The following is a 25,108-nucleotide window of genomic DNA, read 5'->3' on the forward strand; positions in this document are numbered from 1 at the left end:
TGCACCAGCACCCTGCCCATGGGCCGCCAGCATGGGAGGCCACGGGCCTGCCGTCACAGGGCCACTTGTCTCCCCTCACCACACACACTGAATACCCCACAAGCCACCACGGGCCACCTGCAGGTTCCTCAGACAAGGCCTGGACTCCCTGCCACCGAGAGGCTCAGAGAAGCCAGGCTGAGTCCCCCACGCCACTGGCCCCCTGCCCCACCCCCTCCCACAATCCCTACTGGGTGGGCTACGCCCCTGCTTGCTGGGCCTGCAGTGAAGGGACGGGAAGGCTTGAGATTCCAGTCAGATGACCACAGGCATCAAGTCATCCCTGAGGTCCATTATTCTGTTTTAGTACAGCTGTGTGTCAGCTGGTCACAGAGCCCAGCTTGTGCCCTGCCCCGAGAGCCCACAAGACCTGAGGCCTGTCCACACTGCAGCCCTTTGCTGCTGGGCTCTTCCAACAGTGGGCCAACAGTGAGCCCACTGGTTTAACAAGCTCTGATGTTGCACATGCTGGGAGTCACGTCATTTCTCTCCAGCTCTGGGAGACCCATCCTGTCTTCCTCCCTGAGCACAGGACCCACCTTCCAAGCCTGCCTTGGTCTTCATAAGAGGAGCTCAAGCACTGGGAGGCTAAGAGGCCTGGCTGGTCACCATCCACCAGGTTTTCTGCCTTCTTGGAGGAATGCCTCCCCTACGCCAGCTCGGCTGCCAGGGCCACCACCCAGGGCCCACCCCAAGGACACTCTGTCCAAATGGGGTTCGTATTGACCCTTTAAACTCAGCCAGACAAGGGTCCACCCCACTCTGGTGAGTCAGTTAGCTAAACCCATGGCCAGAGCCTGACCTCCCCCTGACCACTGCTCCCCCCACCACCTGCCCCAGCCGGAGCTCCTGACAGGGTTTCAAAAAGCCACATCCTGTGGTCAAACACAGAAGTCTAGGGAAAGTAGGGAAAGACAGCTCTTTCCGGAGAAGGTGATTTCAGCTGTCAACAGTTCCTGCTTGATTTATTTTCCTTTTCATATCCCTCTGGAATGTTTAATTTTGTAAAGTGTCTTCCTTAGAGTTTCTACATGGGACTCCGTAATTCAGCTCAGGGATGGGCCAGCAGAGTGCATCTCTCCGAGTCGTTTGACCCATGCATGGAGTCCATCCAGGCCAGGTGCCACCATTACGAGATGCCAAGGGGAACACAGCACAGATCCCGTCCTCCCACCTCCACTCCCTACCCTCTCTCTCCTCTTATGCCACACTGACACCTACACCCAGAACATTCCTAGGATCATCCAGAAACGGTTATACTTCTGTCGCTTCTGAAAACATTCAACTTTGTCTTATCACAAGTGTTAGAGGCTGGCCTGTGTTCCCTAAAATTAGTATATTGAAGCCCTAAACCCCAGAACCTCAGAATGTGACTGTATTTGGAGATGGAGCCCTTAAGGGGATAATTCATGTCAAAAAGAGTCATGAGAGTGGGGCCCTAATCTCCTATGACTGGTGTCCTCACAGGAGGAGAGATACTAGGGCTGTCCGAGCATAAAGCAGACCATGTGAGGACACAGGGAGCAGGTGCCATCGACAAACCAAGGAGAGAGGCCCAGGAGGAACCAAACCTGCCAACATCTGGATCTTGGACTTCTAGAGTTTCTGCTGTTGAAGCCACCTTCTCTGGTATTTTTTATAGCAGCCTTAGCAGACTAGTATGATCGGTGAAGCACTGACTCCCTCACTGACCAGGCTTCGGCTGAATGCCGACAGTGTGCAAAGCACAGAGTGAGGCTCTGCAGGCAGACACAGAAGTAAATGAAGATCCAGCTTCTCTCGATACCTCAGGGAACTGACAGCACAAATATATCTACCGTATGGTGGAATGCAAGTATTACGGTACAGTCAGCCCTACTATCACACTTGTTTTGAAAATGCAAGTTTGTTCCCATGTGATTGATCTCTTGCAGAACAATGTGAGTATAATGTGAATTTTATGTTTGCTTACGCATGATTTTGTCTGCAAGAAGCACTAGACGGAAAGAAAAGTGCACCCAGCTGAACCGAGCCACACAGACACACAAACGTATGCACCTTAGACTCCCACCAGCTCCCCCAGGTTGTCATGTTACAAGCAATCTCATCGTATCTGCAGTCACAACTTTCTTTTGACTTCTAACTTAAGACTATGCTTGTACCACTGCACAAAAACTCACAAGAGGAAACCCTTCCAAGACTCACCTCCATAAGTATATTTCATGCCAGTCTCAAGATCCAGGGTCACATGTACACTTAGATTTATGAATTTCTTAACTGTTTAATGTGTAAAATCATGCTCCCATCTCTACTAGGTTCCTCTTCTTGTTTTTAACTGTCAGTGATTCATTTTTGACTGTGTGGTCCTTCCTAACCCATTTCTTCCCCATAAGCCCTGCAGTTTTTATTTCAAGCTTCTGTATCCTGCAGTGATTTCTAGGAACATGCATGCTGCACTACAGCAGAACGGACTTTATTTAAATGTTGCAGTAATGAACTCCATTGCAGGGAACTAAAGCGTAGGTATTAAATGCCAATAATCAAGATCACACACAAAATTAAATACTTGAGGCATAAACCTCATTACTGAATATGTGGTTCTGGCTAATGTGGCAATATCGCCTCCTAGTGACAACAGCCCCTAATTGCAAGTAAAGTACAGGAAAAAAGAATCCTGTATTAAAAACAAATTTTTAAAAATGTTACAGGATAAATGAAGCCATTGCACAAGCCAGGACACACATATGCCCTCAAGTCAAATATATGTCCAGCTTTACCTGATCTCCAGCTTTCTGATCTGTTTACTGAAAAGCATTTGTCTCCAGGGTCAAAGAGCCTCCTGGAAGGAGGCACACTGACCTGTCATCGAATTCTCTGAGGTGCACAGCTGCTCTCTCAGCTTCTCCACGTCGTCAGGATGCACTTGTTCATACAGGGTGCTCCCAAACCACTCTGACTGGGGCTGGTTCAGAACAGGGGTGACGGAGTCAGACACGTAAATCACTCGTCCTGTCTCTGCCGCCACAACAAACAGAAATCCATCGGCTGCTTCAAGGATGAGGTGCTTCAGTTCCTGGGAAGAAAACCTCCGAGATTAGGACAGAGCACTGACAAACCCAGTCCAATTAAATTTTCTTATTAGCAAACTGTAACTTTGGTTCACTCACTGTGACATAAAATAGTTTTAAAAACTTTGATAGCTTTTTTTTAATTGAAAAATAAGCTTAAAAATGCACAAAGCTTGTCCTAGCTCTAAGAGACAGCTACTGCAAACAATGTTGGCCCTGACTTAACCAGCTGTCTCTTAGGTAGAGAGGAAACTTACAGCCTGGGGGATGGAAAACAAGGAGTGATCGTCAGAATGTGTTGGGCTACCAGAGGTGTGGGCAGCCTGAACCTACAGATTCAAACTGCAGCCACATCAGTAGGGCACAAGAAGGGCCCAGCACACAGTGCTCGGTACAAAAGGTGCTGCTGGAAGGAGGGCAGTGGAAGAGAAAGGACAGTCTCCCAGCTTCTGCTCCCACACCAGTGGTGCACTCCTGCTCCTACTCTTCCCTCACTCCGAGCTGAATGCTGGCAGGGGATGCGTGAGTATCTCCTTATGTTTGTGCATCTGTCAAACTTCCAGAATTCCCTAATGGTCTCTCAGAGGGATGCTGGGAGGAGGCAGGGCACACAGCACTGCCCATTTCACTTTACAATGAGAAGAGAGGTTAGGGGCACCAGTCCTGGGGTCACATTGACTCACTGGGCTCTGGATCGCCAGTAAAGGCGGGAAGGAAGCTGCTTGGAATCAATGGAGGGGCAGCAGGATGCCCTGCCATCATCCCAGGAGGGGCATGAATCAACTTTGTTAAAAGATGTCCTTTCTTTACCTGAAGGCAGCTCAAGTGTGGCAGCCTACCGTGTCATTCTCACATTAAGCTCAAGGCAACGGGCTCTGTTCCTCTCAGGAGGAGCTAACTCTCCCACGTGCCCCTGCACCCACAGTGTGCCGCCAAACACCCCACACACTGATGATGTTCCAAAGAACAAAGGGATCCTCCTGGGTCAGCAGCTGGCAAACGCTTCTTGCTGGGAATCCTTTGTTCAGATGTCACCTGACACGGAAGCCCCCCTGAAACACCAATCCTGTGCTAGCTGCACAGATGCAAAAGGTGGGAATCTGACGCAACTGGCTCTCTGCCCCAGGGTGCTCCAGGGACCCAAAGATGAGAAAATGGGGGTGTGCTGGGGAGCAGAATGTGGGGAGCTCTGAGCTCCTGGCAAGGTCAGAATCCGTACCTCCTCCGCCTGGGAACCTAGGGCAGAAGGAGACGATACAGCCTTTTCTAAGGAAAAGTTTATTTTGTCCATTTCTCTTGCTTTGTATTTCCACTTTGTGTCTCCCGGCCGCACACTTAGTTCAGAGAATGGGTCAGCAGTTTTATTTTCAGTATTAGAAGAACTTCCAACAGGAAGGACTGTATAAAATGGAGCAGGATGTCTGGGAAAGCGGTGAATTCTGTGTGCTGGAGGACACGGGCTGAGGACTGTGAGAAGGTTTATAGGATGGAGCTTCACTTTCATCACGGCCCCTCTGCCTACACTCCCCTACCCCCACCCCCAGTTTTGTCTTCATGGGGCCTGTCACTCGTGACCAAGGTCCTGTGCCCCTGCCCCTCTGGTTAGACCACCAGGAAGGCTGAGAGTGTGGGTGCTGGAGGAAAAGAAGGCTGTCATCCACAGCTCTTCACTCAGCCATTACCGTCCTCAGCTTCTGTCTCTTCACATGGTTTTTCAGTGGGATTTTGTGAGGTTAAACGAGGTTTTGTCAACAATCATATGATTTCACTCATATGTGGAATTTAAGAAACAAAACAGAGGATCATAAGGGCAAGGGAGGGAAAAACAAAACAAGACAAAATCAGAGAGGGAGACAAACATAAGAGACTCTTAATTATAGGAAACAAACTGAGGGTCACTGGAGGGGATGGGGTGGGGGAATGGGATCACTGGGGGATGGGCATTCAGGAGGGCACAATGGGATGAGCACTGGGTGCTACAAGCAATGGATGAATCACTGACCGCTACCTCTGAAACTAATAATACACTGTATGTTAATTGAATTTAAATAAAATTAAATTTAAAACAAAAAAAAAACAAAAAAAGTGAGGTCTTGTGTGTAGAGGCTTAGTAAGGGCTTGGCACACAGTTGGTGCTTAATAGATGTAGCTAACATCAACCACATGCCAAGGAAGGGAGGGAGAAATATGGGCGGACTTGTCAAACTCACATAACTGCCTTCTCTCCTCACTTCCTAATCCCCGGTCATAAGGATGAGGGGGTTCATTTCAAATATGGACCTGGCAGGACCTTTCTGAATTAAAGAAATGCAGATAAAAAGCACTGTTCTTATCGCAGTGGCTAGAGGGTGCGGAAGGCGGTTCTGTCCCATTCCCTGCCTACAATTCCCCTTGGTTACCATGGGCATGGGATCCTACAGCCACAGGAGGTGGGGGCTTCCCCTTGTCCCCTCTGGAGGGGAGACGGGGCTGGGCACCAGGCTCCAACTGCCAGGCTCTCCGTCCCCCTGGCCAAGGTCCCAGCACAGTCACACCTCCTCACACCTGTGAGGCCAGGCACCCTGTGGCCTCCTGGATTGGGGGGGGAGGACACAGAGTTGGCAAGTCCTTGGGTGCTCTGTGCTGCCGGGCAGGCAGTCACCTGCATCCACTCCTTCTCCTTGTCCTGTTTTGGAACTTCACCCCCTGACAGGATCAGGTCCCAGCCCAGCAGAGCAGACGGTTCTGTCTCCAGACTCGTCTCTTGCTCCTGTGCCCATGTTCCCCTCGTGTCAAGCCCATGCTTCCCATCTCTCTGCCCATATTCTGGGGTCCCCTCATAACCCAGCCCCACTGCAGAGCCCCAGTGACAAGCCACGCGCTCCAGGGCTTGTGAGATTCCCCCTTGCTGGGGGGCTCTACACCCTCCTGTACCCCTCCTGAGCACATCCCTCTGCTGCCCACCCTGTACCCACCACCATGCACCGATAACTTTCTGATCCATCATCCCATTTATCCTGCAAAAGCCCTCAGGGTCGGGGAGGCAGGAAGCTCCTACTGGTTTCAAAGACGAGCAAGCTGAGGCTCAGCATTTGTGGATTTGTCCTCAAGTGGTACACAGGACACGGCTGAGAGGACACAGGCCTTCGGCTCACGTAGTGGTTTGCAACATCTGTCAAATACCATCCCATCAGCCACTCTGTGCCTTCACTCCTCCCGACAGTTCAGGAACCAGCACAGGGCAGCACCGGTGGCTCAGCGGTTTAATGCCGCCTTCAGCCCAGTGCATGATCCTGGAGACCCAGGATCGAGTCCCATGTTAGACTCCCTGCATGGAGCCTGCTTCTCCCTCTGCCTGTGTCTCTGCCTTTCTGTGTGTGTGTGTGTGTGTGTGTGTGTGTGTGTGTCTCATGAATAAATAAATAAAATCTTAAAAAAAAAAAAAAAGAACCAGCACAGCTGTTCAAAGCATGGCTCTGGGGCCGAACCAACCCATGCCGACTGTGGGCTGTGCTGCTGAGCAGTGAGTGGACAGAGTCCGGGCCACCTGCTGACCCTCTCTATGCCACAGTTTCCTTATCTACACAGCAGGGACAAATACTAGTGGCTTCTCCCTTGGCTAGGACAAGGAGTAAGTGCAAAAATGCCCAGAGAGAAAGGACCCCACTTGGTGCAAAGTCTGGCTTGGTGCTAGCCATGGTGATCCTGTCACCACGACCCCCATGATTGCCCCCAGACTGCCGCCAGGATGGCACCGCCACCCCAGCACAGCACAGCAGGCTTCCTACGGCCTTTCTCCCATGGCAGCACAGTAAGCATGCCGTCCAGATGCTCAGCAGACTTTTCAGGGATGCCTCATTAGGATAGACAGAAAACATAAAAGCAAAAAACGCCAAGGTTAGCCAAACACTGCTGTGAAGAAAGGAAGTAAAATCTCCTGATTGCACCTGTTCCTCAACCTTTAGCCCTGTCCCTGCATAGCTTATCTCATCCCGGTGACAATTACTCTGTCCCCTCCCCCAGTGACATAACCAGGGGCGGGCGATGCGGTACCTGCTCCGTCAGGAAGGAAGGCTTGTAGGCGCCGTCGGTGGATTTGTTCCCTGTGCCCCTCATGGACTTCATGTGGGAGACGGCCATGCGCAGGATGGTGAGCTTGTCCGGCTTGCGGGCCAGCGCGCTGCACGTGGGCACCATGTCCGACAGCTCCGTGATGTACTGCGTCATCTTGTTCCGCCGCCGCCTCTCGATCTCGCTGTGGTTCTCTCTTCCCGAAAGCACAAGAAGAGGGAGGGGGGGAAGGAGACACGTCAGACCAGGGGCGACTACCTCATAGGATAAATGGCACATCCGTTAGCGCCAAGTGACCAGCAGACACGCTGCCTCGGGCCAGCCAGTGCTCTGAACACACGCGAGCCCGGCTGCTCAGACACCTCGGTGAGACTTTTGTCTCTGCACCCAGGCTTCTGCAGGAGCCTCTGGCTCACCTCGAAATGTGTCCCAAACCTTCCCATTGCTCCCACGCACCCCAGGGCTCTTCTCTAGGCACAGAAGACTGAAGCATTACCCTTTGGCCTGGGAGGTGAACCCAGCGTGCTCTCCACGTATACACCTGAGTCTCCACGTGGGGGGCACATGCCCACACGCTGGATGGAGTGATGTTCTGCACGGATATGAGCCTTCCTTTGGCCCCAGAGTGAGAAGCATCACGCGGCCTTGCCGTCCTCCTGTCACTAAGTAGACAGCGAGGCTGCAGACCGACTCCACGGAGGGCTGTGAACACACCTCTGCTCTGGGCCCCGCACATCCTCTACAGCTCTGGGGTAGAGCAGGTGCATCCCTGGCTCATTAAACAGCACGAGGCCAATTACAACAGCACTGTGAGGGATTCCTGACTTCAATCTCTGTGGTGTGTTAAGATGGAAAACTTGCAGATAGGACGGTCGAATGTTTTCATCTTGGTATTTCTACCTTTAGGATGAAAGAGCTCTGCTCTACAACACTGGCACGAAGCTGTTACTTGAGTTTATTTTTATTTTATTTTTTTATTTTTATTTTTTTTGATGGGGCAAACCCCAAAGGCCTTTTTAAAAACTACTGAGAGCTTGGTGGGGGTGTTACTTGGGTTTAAAAAATATTCTGGAAAGACACGAGACGTCTGTTATAGGATTTAGGGTTTCACGGGTGCTCCGGGTGTGAGACACATACAGCAAATAAAGAACCACATTGGGCAAGGCCACCTGCACGCGCCGCCTGTACTGAGTAGGCCAAGAACCCACCCTCCCCACCGGGCAGCAGACGGGCTGTCGGCACAGTCACATGCCAGCTGCATGGCAGCCGCGTACCCAGGCTGAGGGCTTTGCACACACCAGCACGGGAAGCGTGCCTGAAGCTGAGCTGAGGTGCTGGTGCGAGCTGACCCAGGCAGCCCAGTGGGCACCTTCCACCCACTTGATCTGAGGAGCACTGAGCCAGGCACCCAGAGGGGAAATGAGGATTGCCCCTCCCGTCCTCCAGCTGCAGGGGTACAGCTCATGAGGATGGTGAGGCGGCATCTTGCATAGTAGAAATGAGGCAGGATGAAACACTGTGGAAGGCACGTGGAACACAAAAACCACAGGGCAGAACCAGAAAGGACAGAAGCGGTGGCCCAGAGGGCATAGGGGCTGGAGGGGTGGGCGGTGACCTGGCAACGGGACCAGGAGGTGTATTCTGGGAGGAGACCAGCAGGATCAGAAAGGCGCAGGAGGGCGGGATGGAGGGCAGGCCTCGGCTGGGAAGGCAGTGAAGAACAGGGAGCATGAGAAGTGGGGGTGCTTCCCAACCCCAGCGGGAAAGCTGGGAGAACCCGCAAGCCAACAGCTGAGCAACAGGAGCAGTGCAAATGCCTGGAGGCAGCACCAGGGCTCCTGCTCTTCGGGGCAGACACAGGGGCAGCGAGAAATGGCTCTCGGGTAAGAGGTAACCACAGAAAGGGGATGGAGGCAATTCCAGGGAAGGGGGCACTTGGTCGGGGGGGATCCCACGTGCTCCAACCAACACAGATCCTGCCCTGGAAGATTCAAGACTTCCTCTTCCTTCTCTCCACCATTCCTAAGTGGGTACAGAAGTCATGGGAGCCCACCCTGAACTGGCCTTCCTCACCATCCCTGTACCTATGCCCTGCACCGTGCACCTCTCACAGGAGGTGCAGGGGGTGCTGGCCTGGGGACCCAGGAAGGGCTGGGTGAGCTTGCTCTAGGGTGGTCTCCCTCCAAGGCCTCAGTTTGTAGACAGTGTGAGAGAATGCTGTCCAGGGCTGCAGGAAGTCTGGCCTCTTGGGAGGGTGGTCAGGATGCAGGATGCATTCCTGCTGGGAACCCCGGAGGAGCTTCCGTCTCATCTCTTGCCCAGAGGCACTGGGAAGGCTAATATGCAGCCTCCTCCCTGATGGCAGGAAGGGAGCCTGTATCTTGCTGGGCTTGCAGGGAACACCCTTCCTGTCCTGGCCATCTAGCCCTGGGCAGGAGCACAGGCAGCAGGGCGGAACACCAGGAGAGCCGTGAAGGCCTGTGAAAGCCATTTTGTGCAGCCTCACAACAAGGCTAGCTGAGGGCCCTGTGGGAAGACCCACAGAGGCAGATCCAGTTGGGAGGCGTCCCTTACTAGGCTTCTCTAGAAGGGGCAAAGGATGTTCCCTCCATGGGAAGGAGGCAGGCGCTCTGCCCTTGGGAGCCATGAAAGGCACTTTTCTGCAAGGCAGCTGGAAGGTACCCATACATCTAAGCTGAAGATAAGGTTCCCGTGTGACCCAGAGAGGTGGGGGAGGAAAAAGCCCCAATCCTCCAAAGATGGGCCAAAACCCAGCCTCTTATCACCCTGTCCCCAGCAGGACACACCCCCTCCATGTTTATACAGCAGCTTCCAGCTCACCAGGGCCTCAGTGATCACTGCATCTGCTCCCCCACCCCCCGCCCTGCTACCGCCCTGCCACCCTCTGTGGAAGAGGGGCCTGAGGCTCAGGGAGGTGCTGACTCAGCAGGACCCGAGCCAGGCTCCTCAATGGTGTGCTCACTGGTCCTGGATCTGGAGCCAAAAGGCACCCCCCAACCCAACTCCCTGAGAGGCTAAGATAGCTAAGGCATCACGGGAGGGAAATGCCTGGCAGCTTCCAGAGAGACACAGCCCAGGATGCCCTAGGACCCCAGGAATGCCTTCCTTCTCCAGCAAAGTCCTGCCAAGGCAAGGCTCACCTCTGCAGACAGAAATAGGGGTGGGCAGCTGGACAAAGTAAAGAAGGCATCAAAACCACATCAATCATACGAGTGCCCAACATCTCCCCCGAAGAGAAGGCTGGCCCACACCGGCCTGCGGTGAGAGAGTAGGCTCCACTGGAAACAGATTCCCAAGCCTTTTCCCCCTGATCCTAACCCTAAGCCACAGAAACAGGAATCCCAACCAAACTCCCCACTCATCTGGGTGCTCGTGGGCCACTCTCTGCCAAGTTCTACCCAGCTCATCTGCAACACCTTTCTGGTTCATGAGAGCTGAGGATGCTGAGGCATAGTCTAGAAAGTCCGGAAATGTTCATCTTGGGTCAGCTGAACCTCTTCGTGCTGTCAAGAGAGCTCACATGGCCAATGCATGTGACCCACACGACAGAAGACAACCCTTGCTCCTTCCTGGCCATCCTCCTCGCATCGAAACTACTTCCAGCATCTTCCTACCTAGAAACAAAAGACCCAGCTTTCTAAGCTAAGATGGACAGACTAAGAATTCTGGGGAACAACAATCCTCCACTTCTTCTGCCCGCCAAGCAGATTTTCCCCTTATCAATGAGGTTTTCATCATCATACCCATGAACGAAACAAGGTGGGTTAATTTAGATGCAAAGATGGGGCACCTGGGTGGCTCGATTGGTTGAGCATCTGCCTTCAGCTCAGGTCATGATCTCCGGGTCCTGGGATCGAGGCCCATATCAGGCTCCCTGCTCAGTAGGGAAACTGCTTCTCCCTCTCCTCTGCCCCTCCCCCTGCTCATGCACTCACGCTCAAACAAATAAAATAAAGTAAGTTCAGACAGAAAGATTAAAAGTAAAATATCACCACAATCTGTAAAACCAAAAAAAAAAAAAAAAGTATAAGACCATAAATACCACACAGAATCAAGCTGAAAGTATCAAAATAAGTGGGATGAAAAATAAAAAGCCAACCATGTGGAAACTTGCCTATTGTGAATATCCTTACTTTTGGGTAACGTTAGAGGCTCACTGACTGAACTCTACAAAATATAAGCCGTAACTCTTGATGGGCACAGTCGGGTGCTGCAAGCGCTGCAGGAAACAGAAAAGTCACACAGACGGGACCTCAGGAAGGTCACGTAGACCCATTCACTGAAGGATGAGAGACCCCATTAAATCTACAGGGTTTTGGGTTTCAAGCTTACCAGCCACTGCAAGCCCATGGCTGTGTTCACAGCCACAGACCTGAGAGCACCTGCAGGGTCACTGGAGTGTTTGGAGAAAGGGTATAGAATGAGTCTAAATACAGCAAGGTTGATACCATGCCGTGACCAGAATGACAGGTTTGGGAGTGAGTGCTCGGTTGCTCCAAAGTTGTAAATCTAATATGAAATATAATTATTTTTCATGTTTTTATTCCTTTTGTTTAATGAACTGCTGCACCCATACGCACGCATGTGTACACACCTATGTAAATCACATGAAGAACGCGGGATGTGACATCTCCGGGATGTCAGCCATCCCACCTATGCAACAATATTCACACCACTTCCCACCGAAGGCGGCTGATCCCAGCTGCAGGCTTGGGAAGAAATCCCAGGACTCACCAGAAAATGTGCCACCTGGAGTGGGAGCCGTGCAGGGAGGAAGCTCAGGTCCTGAGCCATGGACCAGGAGGAAGGGGTCTGGCCTCTCCTCTGCTGGGGCTGCAGGCCCTGCTGGACAGGATGGGTCCTCATCTCCGCCCCGCCCAGGTCAGCCAGAGCCACCCACTCAGGGCTGGGGCTGGGGGGCTCATGCTGGCCTCCCCAAAGGAGGCTCTGCCCCATGACCACCTGCCAGGGAGACTTGTCTTTGGAGAAACGCTTTCTGGTGTGTGATGGGTTTTCCCAGAGACAGAGAGCCCATCACCTTCCACTGTTAGGGTCTGTGACTGGACCCCAGGAATTCCCAGAGGTGGCCATGAGGTCAGGCTGCCCTCCCCAGACACAGCCTTGGGAAGAAAGGTCACTCTACACCCCTGCTCCTCCTGCGCCACCTGGGCCCACCTCGTCTCTTCTACCCTCGAGACCTTTGTCACGGTCCCCCATGGGCTGCACCTGCGGACACCAGGATGTATGGGCACCCTGCACCAGCATGCCCAGCAGCCTCAGTAGGGACAAATCCCCCCTACTGTCCCCTCCCTTCTGCCCAGGAGCCTTCCCTCCTGTGGCAGAGCTCAGCTGAATCCTTATCTGGGGGTGCAGAGGCCACAGGCTGTGCCTGAGCCAGGAGTGTGGGTGACCCAGGATTCCAAGGATGTCAACAGAGAAAGAGACGGAAGAGCTGCAGACCCAGGTTGCCGCCACAGACTGCAGGCCGAGGTGGCTCCATCTGGTGAGCATACGGTTAGCCTTCACTCTCCTGTGTGATCAACCCTCGTGCCCTTCCAGCTCCTGGCCTCACCCCGGCCACACTGGAGCTGGGGCTGGAGCTCAACCTCTGCAGCTGTTCTGTCCTCAACATGAACCACCTGGCAGGCTGTTCCTCTGCTGTACCTGCCTGGTCCCCCCGCCCTGAAATCAGCATCCCTGTGATGATCAGCATCAGTCCTGTGAAATCAGCATCCCTCCCTGTACCAAGCAATTGGCTGTGGGTCTGAGAAAACTGACCAACTTACCTCCTGTGTGACTGTGGCCATACTTCCCAGATAAAAACCGAGACATGAGGTCTGATGATGGTGGGTAGGATGATGGAATTTTGGACCACCCTCGAGAAAAGCTGGGAAAGCTAGCTGAACAAACATGAGTGGACGGAAGTCATGGCTCAGCACCCTGGTCAGCTTCTGAGTCACAAAACTGCACCGGGTGCTGGCCTGCACCTCTGCCACCCTCTCTTCCTGGGCCGCCCTGCACAGGCTTCTGGGGGCTGCCTGTAGGCAGGGGGTGGAGAGGTAGGGGGTGGAAGTGGCTCCAGGCGTGCCGTGCACCATGCTGGCAGGAGACCCACTGGACAGGACCTCTGGCAGCAGCCACTGGCCGAGTCGGGGGGAGGTATTCTCTGTGGCAACCTCAACCCCGAGTGGCTTAGCTGTACCCCCTGGCTGACTACCTCACCAGGAGGCAGTGGTGTGGCCCCGCGCTCTTCCACACTCAACCCGTAAGTACCTGCATATGTCACAAACACGTCCCACCCTCTCCTCTTGTTTTTAATGTGTGGAGGGAAGGCTGTGGCTCACAGAAGCCTGGGTCTGAACCATGTAAAAACGGACTTGCTGACAGCCTTATGAGACCGCTGCCTGAAGTCTAAGGTTTGTTTCTTAATGATGGGCCTTCCTACAGTAAGCTCTTTGTATCCTGCACTGTGATTTCATCACCGACACCGATCTTCGATGTCAAGCAAACGTCACTCTGCGTCTCTCCTCTTCTCTGTCCCAAGACCTCAGAAATCACCATTTCCTGAGCTCTACACCGTCTGGAATGTTATCTTGAAGGGGAATCTGACCCAGAGACATGAGGAGTGTCTCCTCAAGAAGGGGGTGGTGTACAGCAAGCATGGACGCGGACAGGCAGGCACGTGTCCCATCTCCACGGCTGGTTCTGTTCTGGGAACAAAGCACTCCCTGTAAGGAAAGCTTTTCCCAGGAAACGGGTGGACATCTAAGCTGCAGCCCCATTCGCACCAAGGGAAAACACACGCTTCTGTTATCGAAACTGATGTCTTGTTTTGATTAGAAGCTCCGGGGTCATTAGAGAGTAGAGTATTCTCCGTCTCCTGTCTGCTCTCTCCCCAGAGCTGACGTGGAGGATGGAGGGAACAGCTTTTGGGGAGGATGGTGCACAAGGGCAGTATGTTCACTAGGGACGTACAGACCCTCGGAGGCCCAGGCACAGCAATGGGACACAGGTGTCCCTTTGGTTTGGGGCGAAGCGCACTCAGTTCACAGCCACCGCTGTGAGCCAAGCACACTGGAGAGGTCAGGGGGCCTGGGGCTCCCCACGGACATCATTTGTCTAGAACTTTGGAAAAAGAACAAAGGCCGTCAATCTGAATTGTGAGGTGTAGACACTAGAGGAAGTGTCACCCAGGACCAGGAATTGGGAATGCCTGGAGGTGGGGTGGGATATCCAGCAGGCCCCTCGTAAGCAGACCCAGTACACACGGGCACTTTCTAAAACCCACGAAATGATCCATGTTCTCTCTTAACACTGCCAAACCTCACACTGAACTTAAACAAAACAAAAACAAAAATAAAAATAAAAAAGAAAGAGAGAGAGAGAGGAAGAGAAAGGAAGAGGAACGAACTAAGGGTCTGTGCCTACCTCGTCTGTCCCATACATGATGTACTGACTGACACCAGCACTTGCACCCCACTGTCCTTTCTGGGACACGGTGTGCCCTCAGGGCAGTCCCCCCAGCCCGGTCACCACGCTCTCCTGTGGCTGGTGATGACACGGCTCTTAGGACCTCCCAGTGCAGTTCTGCAGCCTGCATCCAGGATGTGGCCACCCTGTTGCCCCAGGTGTCCCCTTATTATCCATGGTAGGAAAAGGGGCTGTATCTTGAGCGTTTTTTCTAAACTTGAGCTCTAGTCTATCTTTTAAAAACGAGTCTGTAGAACTTAGAAGTCACTGTTTAGTTTAAAGAGCCAGCAGAGCTAATACCTCATCAGTTAACTTTGGAGGCCCACCATCTGCCCTTGGTGACCTGACACCATGGTCTCAGCTGGGGTGCTCCTGTGTCTGGATCAAACATGGGCACAGGACAAGGGATAAGCAAGGGTGTCAGACTACAGGCAATGGCTTTTTCAGTGACAGAAGACACTGAAGTCCCTGCATGTTCCCCTATGGGGATGGCTGGTGTTGGCTTCTTGAAATCCAAGGAACGTAAAGTAAACTCACCTTGAAAATTTGCTGGGCCCTTCACCATCTTCATCGTCAAAGTCCATCCTGAAAAGCCAAGAGCATGAGGAGATGCATTACAGACAGAACATTTCACAGTGACACGAGCTGCTGGCAACCCAACCTCATTCGGTTGGACAGACGCTGCACAGTTCCAACAGTTGGCAGTGCAAAAAATCACCACCTGTACGTGGTCAGCACATAGGTTTGGGATGAGGAGGGGCCAAGAAAAGGCCTCAGTGTGAGCGCCATTCCTTACTCGGTTGGGAACTCATGCAACCGTGTGGCGGCATCAACCTGTGACCTCAGGGCCACGCACAGGCTGCCAGCCACTTGCTGGGCTCAACGTTCCCTGTACCCTAGCAATGCTGGGAGCTCCTGTTCCTCTTTACATCTTTTATTCCACACCGACGCCACATGTTGCACTGTATTTTGTGCTATATCATCAGCACGCTCACAGAGCTCTAAGGCAGGACGCTTTAAGGGCGATAAAGGGATTAGCACGGGCTGTGCTGCTTGGGCGTGTGGCTCCACATGAGTGAAAGAGAAAAGGGCATTTAGGGCCACTATCCCCTAATGTCTAAACCTGAATAAACGCATGTGGAGGGAGAAACAGTGACCTGAGGCCTGAGCTGCTCAAAGTACCTGCCTGTTCTTTGAAACTCACCCAATCTCAGAACCCACCTTCCTGGGCCTCTCAGTACAAACATAACACAGAAGGTCTTGATAGGTGTTTGTTTAACTAATACCCCAAACTTCTTTTCTCCAAATGCCAACCATCTCTGAGGTCAATTAATGTTACCCTGGAAGATGCCGGGGTAATGAGTTAGCATTAGCTGTACCCAGAATCTTCCAAGAACAAAACAAGAAACATTACAGATGTCCTGGCTCCCCTGGACATTCAGGGTGAGGTGGCTCCTCAGAGAAAACTGTCCCAGAGCCACTGCATCATCTGTCCCATCCTCGGTGGGACCAAGGGGCCAAGTGAGGTGCAGTCCTGTGGACTCCACGCAGAGGGAACGCCAGCCCGCCTGTCATCCAGCACTCAGAGCAGCTCAGCACAGCATGGACAGTGTGCTGGCCTCAAGGGAACTGACCCCATCCCCGGCTCTGGGTGGGTAATGGTGACCTGGGCAAGGTATGGGATGCCCCGGCCACTGGGAATGGCCAGGGTGCAAAGGCAGAGAGAGCTCTTTGTATCCTGCACTATGATTTCATCGCCTATACTGATCTTCGATGTCAAGCAAACGTTACTCTGCATCTCTCCTCTTCACACAGGAGAGGTCCCCATGAGACAAACAGTATTCCTTCTCTGGGCTGCGGGGAACTTAGGGACTAGAATCAGGGCAAAGGAGTATTTTCTTCTTTAAAATGCTATCATCCGCTTGGTTTTGTTTTGCTTTATGTGGAGGGTGGCCAGAGTCCTAATCCAGGCACCTGTTCATTTTGGGATGACCCGAAGGGACCCAAGGCCAGTTTGGAATCCCTCATTTCCAGGCAGGTGGGCCACACTAGCTGCTAGGAACAGAACAAAAGATATTAGATGAGAGTAGGGGCAACAACAATTTTAACTAAATACCCAGGACAGGGGAAGTGGGGTGGAAAAGTGGTCAGGAAGGGAAGGGAGAGTTAAAGACCATGTGCACACTGTTGCCGAGACAGACGCACAGCCCCCCTTGTGGTCTGGGCAGCCAGGCACCAGGCCGCTGCTGCACAGTCGTCTGTGTCATGGGCAAGTGGGAGCCACATGCATGACTTTCCAAATGGAGCAAAGCCATCAATATCCTGCAGAATCATGAAACCACCACCTCACCTTTTACCAGAAGTGACAGCTGGGCAAGCCCACCAAAAATGCTGCTCCCGAGGTTCCCCCCACCCCACCCCCGGCCTACAGAGCTGCAGAGCCACACTGCCACCCAGTGCTCACCGGGGGAAACAGGGATGGTGCTGTCCACACAGAGATGACTTAACCTCCGGGCCTGTCACACATTTCAGAGCTAAGGAAAACAAAGCGCATTTTCGAAATTCCTAAGGATGTATGTAAGCATTCAGCAAAGCCTCGAGTGAGAGTGAGATGTATGGTTATCTCTAAAATGCCCGTCAGCAAGTTGATGGGAGTGTGATAATTGGGGTCCTGCAAGATGCCATGTGTTAGTCAGCCCCCCGGACTCACCCTGCATGATTTTTGGGGTATTTAGGGTGAAAAAGCATCCCAGTTTTCCCGGACTCGGGATTCTCAGGATGCGGGACTTCAGTGCTAAAACTGGGAAAGCCCCAGGCCAAATCAGGATGATGGGTCACCCCAGTTTTCGTAAAGATAGCTCCATTTTTTCCCCGGACCCTGGTAGTGCAGACAGGCGGGGACATGAGCCATCTGGGTGGAGCATGCAGTCCCAGTTGAGGCCAGGTCAGCCGGCTCCGTGGAGCAAGCCAAGGGTATAAGGAAGTCAGGGGGGAGCTCAGGGACCAGGATCAGTCTACAAAAAATTAGAGACCATGAAACCATGCCTCCCCATTTGTGCATATGTAATCGCACATGTGCAGCGACCAAATTCTGTAATTTGGAGGAGTACGCTGTGGGGTGAGCCCAGAAGATAAACCAATCCACGAACGACTGGTCAGACCCTCAGGATAACTTACCTGACCCCACGAGTCTCACTGCTCATCAGCTACAGAGGAAAACCCAATTCCTGGGGACATGGGCTCTTCAGCACTTCCCAGGGCACTACCTTCAGGTGTCTGTCACCGCTGCTAATCCCCTACTTTAAACACGACTCCAATAGCTAGGCTTATTTCTTCTGCTGCAAAAATTCTAAGTAAATCATCCTTTGTTTTATGTTCTTTATGTGCCTCTATTATACTGAAGCATCTGGATAATAAAAGAGAGAAGTCAAGATATGACTTTGAAATCCTACTGTATTCACTTTACAGAATTCGGTACAACACGTGGATGATCTAAGAGACTTCAAAAAATGGGCTGAAAATGCACCGCCTCCCTTTCCTGTCAATGGGCAAGAATCCTTACCTCAATAAAACACCAGAAAAGGCATTTCTGAGCTTGTAATTAGTTAAGAGTGAGTGATGTGAATTCCCAGGACAGAGCTTGGGTAACAGTAATGAATTATCTGAGGTGAGTCATCAGATGAGATATACTCAGGCTCTTGGGAGAAGGGAGATGCCGTGCTGATAGGCAGGTCCCAGAGTGGTACTGCAGGAGGACCCCGGGCCAGCCCTAGGCTCCTGCTCACAACAAGGGAGGTCACAGGTGCAGAAACACCCGTCCTCCAGAGCCTGGACCAGCCAGCAGGGCTGCAGCCCTGCCAGATCTAAGCGCACAAACGCTCACCAAGTAAGACACACATTTACAAGGATACGATGTTTCTATGACCACATTCCCCCTGCTGTGGATGGAGACACTGGTGTTAAGACAGCCCAACACTGGGCTCCAAGACGGGGTTGAAGGGACTGGCTTGGCTCTGCCCACCACCACCACCAAACCAAGGCTGGTTCTGGGGGCCAGTGTCCCCTTCACCAGAAGTGTGTCCCTCCCACCCTGGCGCTGGAATCAGGGAGGTCTCGACAGAAGGGAACAAGGTGACTTGCTTCATCTCATCTCTCCCACACATGTGGAATCACTTTTCAGAGAATCTGAAACTCCTGAGCCCTTATCTCCTTGTGTCCTGGCTGCTAGCAGGGTGCTCAGCATGCTGCAGGCTCCTGGGGAAGGACATTCGCACCTCAGGGAGCTGCAGGGATAGGCTAGGCGGATCCAAACCCTGCCCAGGACCAGCTCCCCAGGGCTTTGAAGCTCTGGGAGGGATGCGTGGCTTTCCCTGGAAACTGAGTTAGGGACTGGGGCAGCAAGAAGACCCTGGCCTTTGTGGCCTTCCCGCCACCGATGCCCTCTCTCATTCCCTCCCTCTCTCCGTGTCTCTTCAGAGCCCCACATTCCCAGGGAGGAGGCAGCGCCTTTAGCTAAGTGTTTAGGAGGTGATCAGGTGTTATCGGGAGCAGATCCACAGCGTAAAATGCCAGCTGCAAGGATTCCTCTGGAAACAGCCTGTGCAAATGCACACTTCCTTGCATAGACATGGAGGATAGGCCTCTAAGTCACTGGAGTTGAGCAAAAGGAACCACAGTTTGCTTGCTCCCTCCCTGGGACAGGGGAAAGGAAGAAGGCACATTCCCCAGGAATGAGGACTTGGGGGGACAGGTCTCTGGTCTGTCCTTAAGGGCTGACACCTTGTCTACACTATTGGCCAGCGTGTCAGTAGTCCTTGTCCCTCCTCATGAATCTCTCCAGTCTCTGTGATGTCTGACTTCCTTAGCTGGAGGTGGTATGGCCTCAGGCTCTGTCCCCACCCAGCCCGAGTCCCCTCTACCTCCAATGGATGCTGAGTGTGTGTATGTGTGTGTATGTGTGTGTATGTGTGTGTGAGATCTGCTAGGGAAGGGACAGCTGGGGACAACTTCCTCAGGGAAGCCTGATCCATGGTCCGATCACCAGCCAGGGTGGCAAACAGAAGTCAGGGTGTTAAGCGGGCTGGGGTCAGCTTCAGCCCCCTGCGGCCCAGCCCTGAGCACAGACCCCCCCCACTAACACCGTGTAGTGGGGCGGGGGGCAGGAACACCTGGTGGAGGTTCAGAACCGGCCCCCAGCACGGAGAGGCTGTTCTCCCTGTAAAGATGAGGCTGCACCTGAGCATGTTTGCCTGGCCCTGACCCCACTGCCCTCTCCACCCCTGTACCAGCTTCTTTTAAAAAAGTACTGGCCAATCACAGAGCTCTGTCTCCAGGGAATGGAAGTGAGGGAACATGCACATTTAAAATAATTTTAAAACTCTTGGCATCTGTAAAAAAAAGTTAGCAAGTTGACGTGTTAACAGCACCTGCCTCCCTGCAACAGCAGAGAGAGCACCGAGCTTGGTGCCCCGTTTGCCCAAAGAGCTAATTTGGAAGGGACTGTAGGTGATTTGCAATGAGCCCTGGAATGGGTCTGTGGAGTTGCACCCCAGGGCCCAACTCGGTCACTGTGGGCCTGCTCTGGGGACCCCGACTCTGTCACTGTGGGTCTACCCTGGGGACCAGCCCTTGGGGGTCACCGAACCCACTGAAGCAGGGCCCGGGGAGTGAGCCCTGAACCAGGGGAGAGCTGGTGCAGCCATGAAGCTGCTTCTCAGCCTCTCCCACCCTCTCAGTATGTATCCAAATCTGAGCCCCTCCTTTAAAGACCGTGTAGTGCACACAGCACTCCCACCATCTAGAATGATCTAGAAACACAGTGCTGAACACACTGTCCATCCTGGCTGCACTGCACTCCAGACCATCCTGCATGCCTGTCCCCTGCTGCCTCTTCCAGAGTCATGCCAGGTAGAGGAGCAGCTGGTCTGGAAGGAGGACGGCAGGCAGGCCTGGGGCTGGGGGCAGTGTGTCCCGCACTCCCGGGGAGCCCTGTGCTGTCAGAAATGGCACTAGGGGGACAGGCTGATTCTACTTCATGAGAAACCTTATCAGAGATTTCAGTGAGAATCACACTGATTTGGTGCAGAGTAGGGCTGGGCAATGGACAGGGTCTGAAAATGTCAGTCTTCTTGTCCCTGCAAGGATTTTTGTTAGCTGGCGGGTGTTTTGTTTTGTTAAGATTTTATTTATTTATTTGACAGAGAGACAGAGAGAGAGAGAGAGCAGAGCCAAGGCAGCAGCATAGGGAGAGGGAGAAGCAGGCTCCTCGCTGAGCAGGGAGCCCAATGTGGGGTTCAATTCCAGGACCCCTAAGCCGAAGGCAGATGCTTCACCGACTCAACCCTCAAGCACCCCTGGCTGGTGTTTGAGATCTACGTCTGAAGCTACAGGAGACACACTCCTGAGTAGATGTGGTTTTTGGATCCATTAGCCCAAGGGCGATATGTTTGTGATCCCCCCAGCATTGAACCATACCAGAGTCAGCAGAGACTGGCTGCAGGATCCAAGAGCACTGAGGGGTGGGAGGTGGGGGACCCTCACTGCCCACAGGGGCTAGAACTCAGGCCTGGAGCACTGCCCTCCGCTGATGGCTGGTATGCTCAGGCAGGGGTACTTGTGAGCTCCCCCCACTCCCGGAGATGGCCTGAGCAAGGCCCAGCAGAACCACAAAGCACCTCCTCGCCACAAGGACAAGCAAACAGAAGGCCCCAGCTGGGGGCTGGGGCGGACACTCAGAGACAAATCACATGCATACTTAGGGATCTTGCAAAATCTAAACAGCATGCAAACTGCTGAGCTTTTATTCTCCAGGAGGGGGAGAGACAGTATTTCCCTAACAGGTCAAAAGTGTTGCTCAACATGTAGTAAGCCCATTTCCTGGAAACGCTGTTTGCTTACCCAGAACGGCGCTTTCCTCCACGGGCGGGCATGGCCCCAGCCATCCTCACCTGGCCAGTGGCCGCCATGGGGGCAACGGGCAACGTCACCGATCCTGGGATGTCTGAAGCCATTTCTGGAATTCAGCAAAGAAGAGAGGTTTTATCAATGCCAAGCAAGCCCAGGAACAAGAGAGGTATCCAGCGTACCAGATGCAGCACGTGGAAGGAGAGCCCAAAGCCCTGGGGCTGCTCTGCCCACACCAGTTATGTGACTCAGGTGAGCCCTTTCTCCAGCTGGGCTCTGCCTTTCTCCTTTGGAAAAAGACCCCTACCCCAGGCAGCACCCCCATGCTTAGTTTAGGTGGTTAAAAAGAGCACAGATGTGTAGCTTTCATAAGGGACTCCTGGCCACCTGGAGGCAGGTAAGCCTTCCACAGATCCAGGCAGCGTGGCCTGAGCCTGAGCGGAAGGAGCCACCGCAAGAGCAACAAGTGGTAATCCAGATGGAGCAAACCCACCGGGAGTCAGGAATTCGCCCCCTGTGGCTGGGGCCCCAATGCTCAGCCTTCACCCTGGGCACTCGTCTTCAGGTGAAAGGCTGTTCCCCATTCTGAATTTGGACTCAGAACCCTGAATATAGGGCCCCACGTGGTCCCACCTTTCATGAGGACAACAGGGAGCATTGCTACAGGCTGCATGATGGGCCTCCCTGGCTTCCCCAAGGCCAGGCCTCCCCAGGCCTCTCTGGCCTCCCCCCAGCCAGGCCTCCCCAAGGCACATAATAATTTACAGAATAAGCAGTCTGGCATTAGGAGAGCAGTCCTTCCCTATGCTCAGCTATACTAATGCATCATTTCTTCTGAGCTGGACGCTTCTTTCTGTAAGCTAGTTAGGACAAGGTCAAGCATTCCTGATTTCAAAGAAACCACATAGTTCAAGGGTTTCTCCTTCCTACTTTGGGGAAGGTTCCTGAACTCAGAAACCCTTTCCTAAGAATATTAAATGGCAAAAATAAGTATTCAGGCATCCTGTCTGAATCTGCTTCTTGTCCTGGAGAGAAACTATCCCAGGCCTGCCCTCGCTCATCTCAGAAGGGAAGCAGCAGATGACAAAAACCTATTTCGAGAAGACGGGTTGGGACCAGTATGGGGACCTGGGCCCTCGTCAGGGGTACAGTGGTGCTGACATGAGGTCTCTGCCCTCTGCCCCCTTCCAGAAATCAGGGAGGCACCAGACAGCTGCCCCACGTAGCATCGAGAGACATTGTGTTTAAAAAACACACTCTACGATCAACTCAAACTCATCCACTAACAGCTTCTGAAGGAGAATTTTCTACTACTAACAAATGACACCTTAATTTAGCTGCCCTACTCTGTTCACAAAAACTAGAGAGCTATTATAGTTACTGGTTTTTTTTTTTTTTAAACCAATGTATACACTGGAAAGTGCTCAAGGTGAAAAAAAAAATCCCTTTCTTAAAGTAATCCTCTCCCCTTTCAACAATTACTGTACTGGATGTGTGACAGCTAGACAGGATTAGCAGGGCAACCCTGTGACCTCACCATCTGCTGCCACTGATAAGAAATCTGTGTTTCTTCTGAAATGGGGACTGAAACAGATTAAGTCCATGAAAGCCCCAAAACTGAGGGCAGGATTGCTGCCAGCACAAACACAGGAGAAAACGAAAGTCCCCACTTCCCGAAATAAACCATGGAGAACATCAGTCCCTTAAAATCCTCCGAGGAAAAGTGTTCCACAGTCAACCAAGTTAGGAAAAGCCACACACTCATCCCCTCCTTAGAGATTCCAATGTCCTTTAGAAAGGTACTGAGAAGTCCTATATCAGAATATCAGAATGTTTGTTTAACTGTTTAGACCAGCATGTCATAAAAGTGGCGGTGGGAAGGCAGGGGGACAAAGTATAGTTTAGACAAAATGATAGTCATCCAATTTTATTTTGGGAAAACAAAAATACTGTTTGGTTAACACAAGTTACAGACAGTAAAGCTCCATGAAACCCAGATACGGGACAAGGGCTCAAGAGCACCCACTGTCCACTCCTCCCCTCGCACGGATGAGGGAAGCAAGAGAAAGAGACCAGGTGGTTTGCACAAGTGCCATGCTTGGTCAGGGCAAGGCAGGCCCGATCTCCCTGGCATGTCGGCATCCAATCTGCTCCCTGGAATGCCACTCGAGGGCTCGGCCTCCTCTGCCCAGCAGAAGGGCCAGCTGTGCGAGGGCAGGCCCACAACCAGCCTGACTCCATAGATCCCAAGGAACACACCCCAGAGCCCTCCAAGCTTGGGCAGGAGACCAGTGGACACCAGCAGTCTCTACTGTGGGGACACGGTGCACTTCATGAAGGTGACGTGGCAGGTGTGCTAAGACAGCCCAAATCTTCACAGGCAACATGCACCTGTCATACAGTCAATGCGTTTCGGCATGGGTGGGGCAGCGGGGGCAAATGAGCCCCACGCATAGGTGTATCACATCACAGTGTGAAGATGAGAGGCTCCCACCCGGCCTGCAAAGGGTGCGCTGAAGCAGTAACACGAAGGAGGCAGCAGCCCAGCCTTCAGGAAGGTTCTGTCCTCCCAGAATTCAGCGTTTCTTCCTTATCTGTGTGTACAACCTCCTTTTGTAATAAAGATAGTAGAGCTTTGTTGTATGGACTGAAAATATTTTACAACATATTTTTTTCCAATTTGTCACTTGCCTTTTAGATTGAGAGATTTTTTTTTTTTTTTTTAAATACCAGAAAGCATTAAGAGGTAGAGTTTGAAGAAAATGCACTGGTCAGCTCAGGCCGGGGTAACAAAACACCACAGGCAGGTGTTCCTTTGAGACAAAAGGCATCTGACTGGTCACAGTTTGGGGCTGGGAAGTCCAAGATCAAGAAGCCAGCCAATTCCGCTCCTGGTGGCAACCCTCTCCCTGGTTTACAGACAGCCACCTCTTCTGTGCAGCTTTGTGTGTCTTCCCCTCGAAAGGCCACCAGGCCCTAGGGCCCTACTCTTATGACCTCACCTCACCTTAATTATTGCCTGAAAGCTCTATCTCCAAATTCAATTACAGTGGGGGTGAGGGCAGCAACATAGGAATTTGGGGAGACACAATCCAGTCCCCAGTGGAACAGAAGGGAAATCGTCCTAACCTTCGTTCATTCAGGAATCCTTCTCCCTGTAAGCGCCGTGATGCGCCCTCTGTCCTACACTGGATCTGACCACAGAACACTCCCAGAGCATCAATTTCTTTGCCAATTACCTAGTTGTCTGTGCTTGCTTTTGTGGCAACGTCATACAGTACCTAGTGACAGACCTTCACCCATCACTCTTACCATCCATAATTACCTTTATCCGTCTTTCGGGCCTATACTTCCATTTAAATTCCATAATACTGGGGCACCTGGGTGGCTCAGTGGGTCAAGCTTCTGCCTTTCTCCTTTGGAAAAAGACCCCTAACTCCCGGTTTTGGCTCAGGTCATGTTCTCAAGGTCAGGAGCTCGACCCCCAGCCCTGCATCTGTCTCTGCACTCAGGGCTCAGCTCAGAGTCTGCTTGAGATTCTCCCCCCACCACAGCAGCAAAGGAGCCTCTGTCCTCCC

The 25,108-nt window shown here is 52.6% G+C and overlaps 1 protein-coding gene across 6 annotated transcripts in view; it reads right to left on the minus strand.

Moving 5' to 3' along the window:
• ARNT2 (aryl hydrocarbon receptor nuclear translocator 2) overlaps positions 1–25,108 on the minus strand; it is a 155,500-nt gene that overhangs the window by 93,488 nt on the left and 36,904 nt on the right. For all 6 annotated transcript variants that reach the window (XM_038533000.1, XM_038532998.1, XM_038533002.1 and 3 more), the window contains 4 exons: positions 21,525–21,639; positions 15,165–15,212; positions 7,119–7,332; positions 2,878–3,091 (listed from right to left, as the gene is read on the minus strand). In XM_038533000.1, coding sequence (XP_038388928.1) covers positions 2,878–3,091; positions 7,119–7,332; positions 15,165–15,212; positions 21,525–21,639 — 591 coding nt within the window. The remainder of the gene's footprint in view (positions 1–2,877; positions 3,092–7,118; positions 7,333–15,164; positions 15,213–21,524; positions 21,640–25,108) is intronic.

This window comes from Canis lupus, chromosome 3, assembly GCF_011100685.1.
Source record: "Canis lupus familiaris isolate Mischka breed German Shepherd chromosome 3, alternate assembly UU_Cfam_GSD_1.0, whole genome shotgun sequence".
Taxonomy (NCBI): domain Eukaryota; kingdom Metazoa; phylum Chordata; class Mammalia; order Carnivora; family Canidae; genus Canis; species Canis lupus.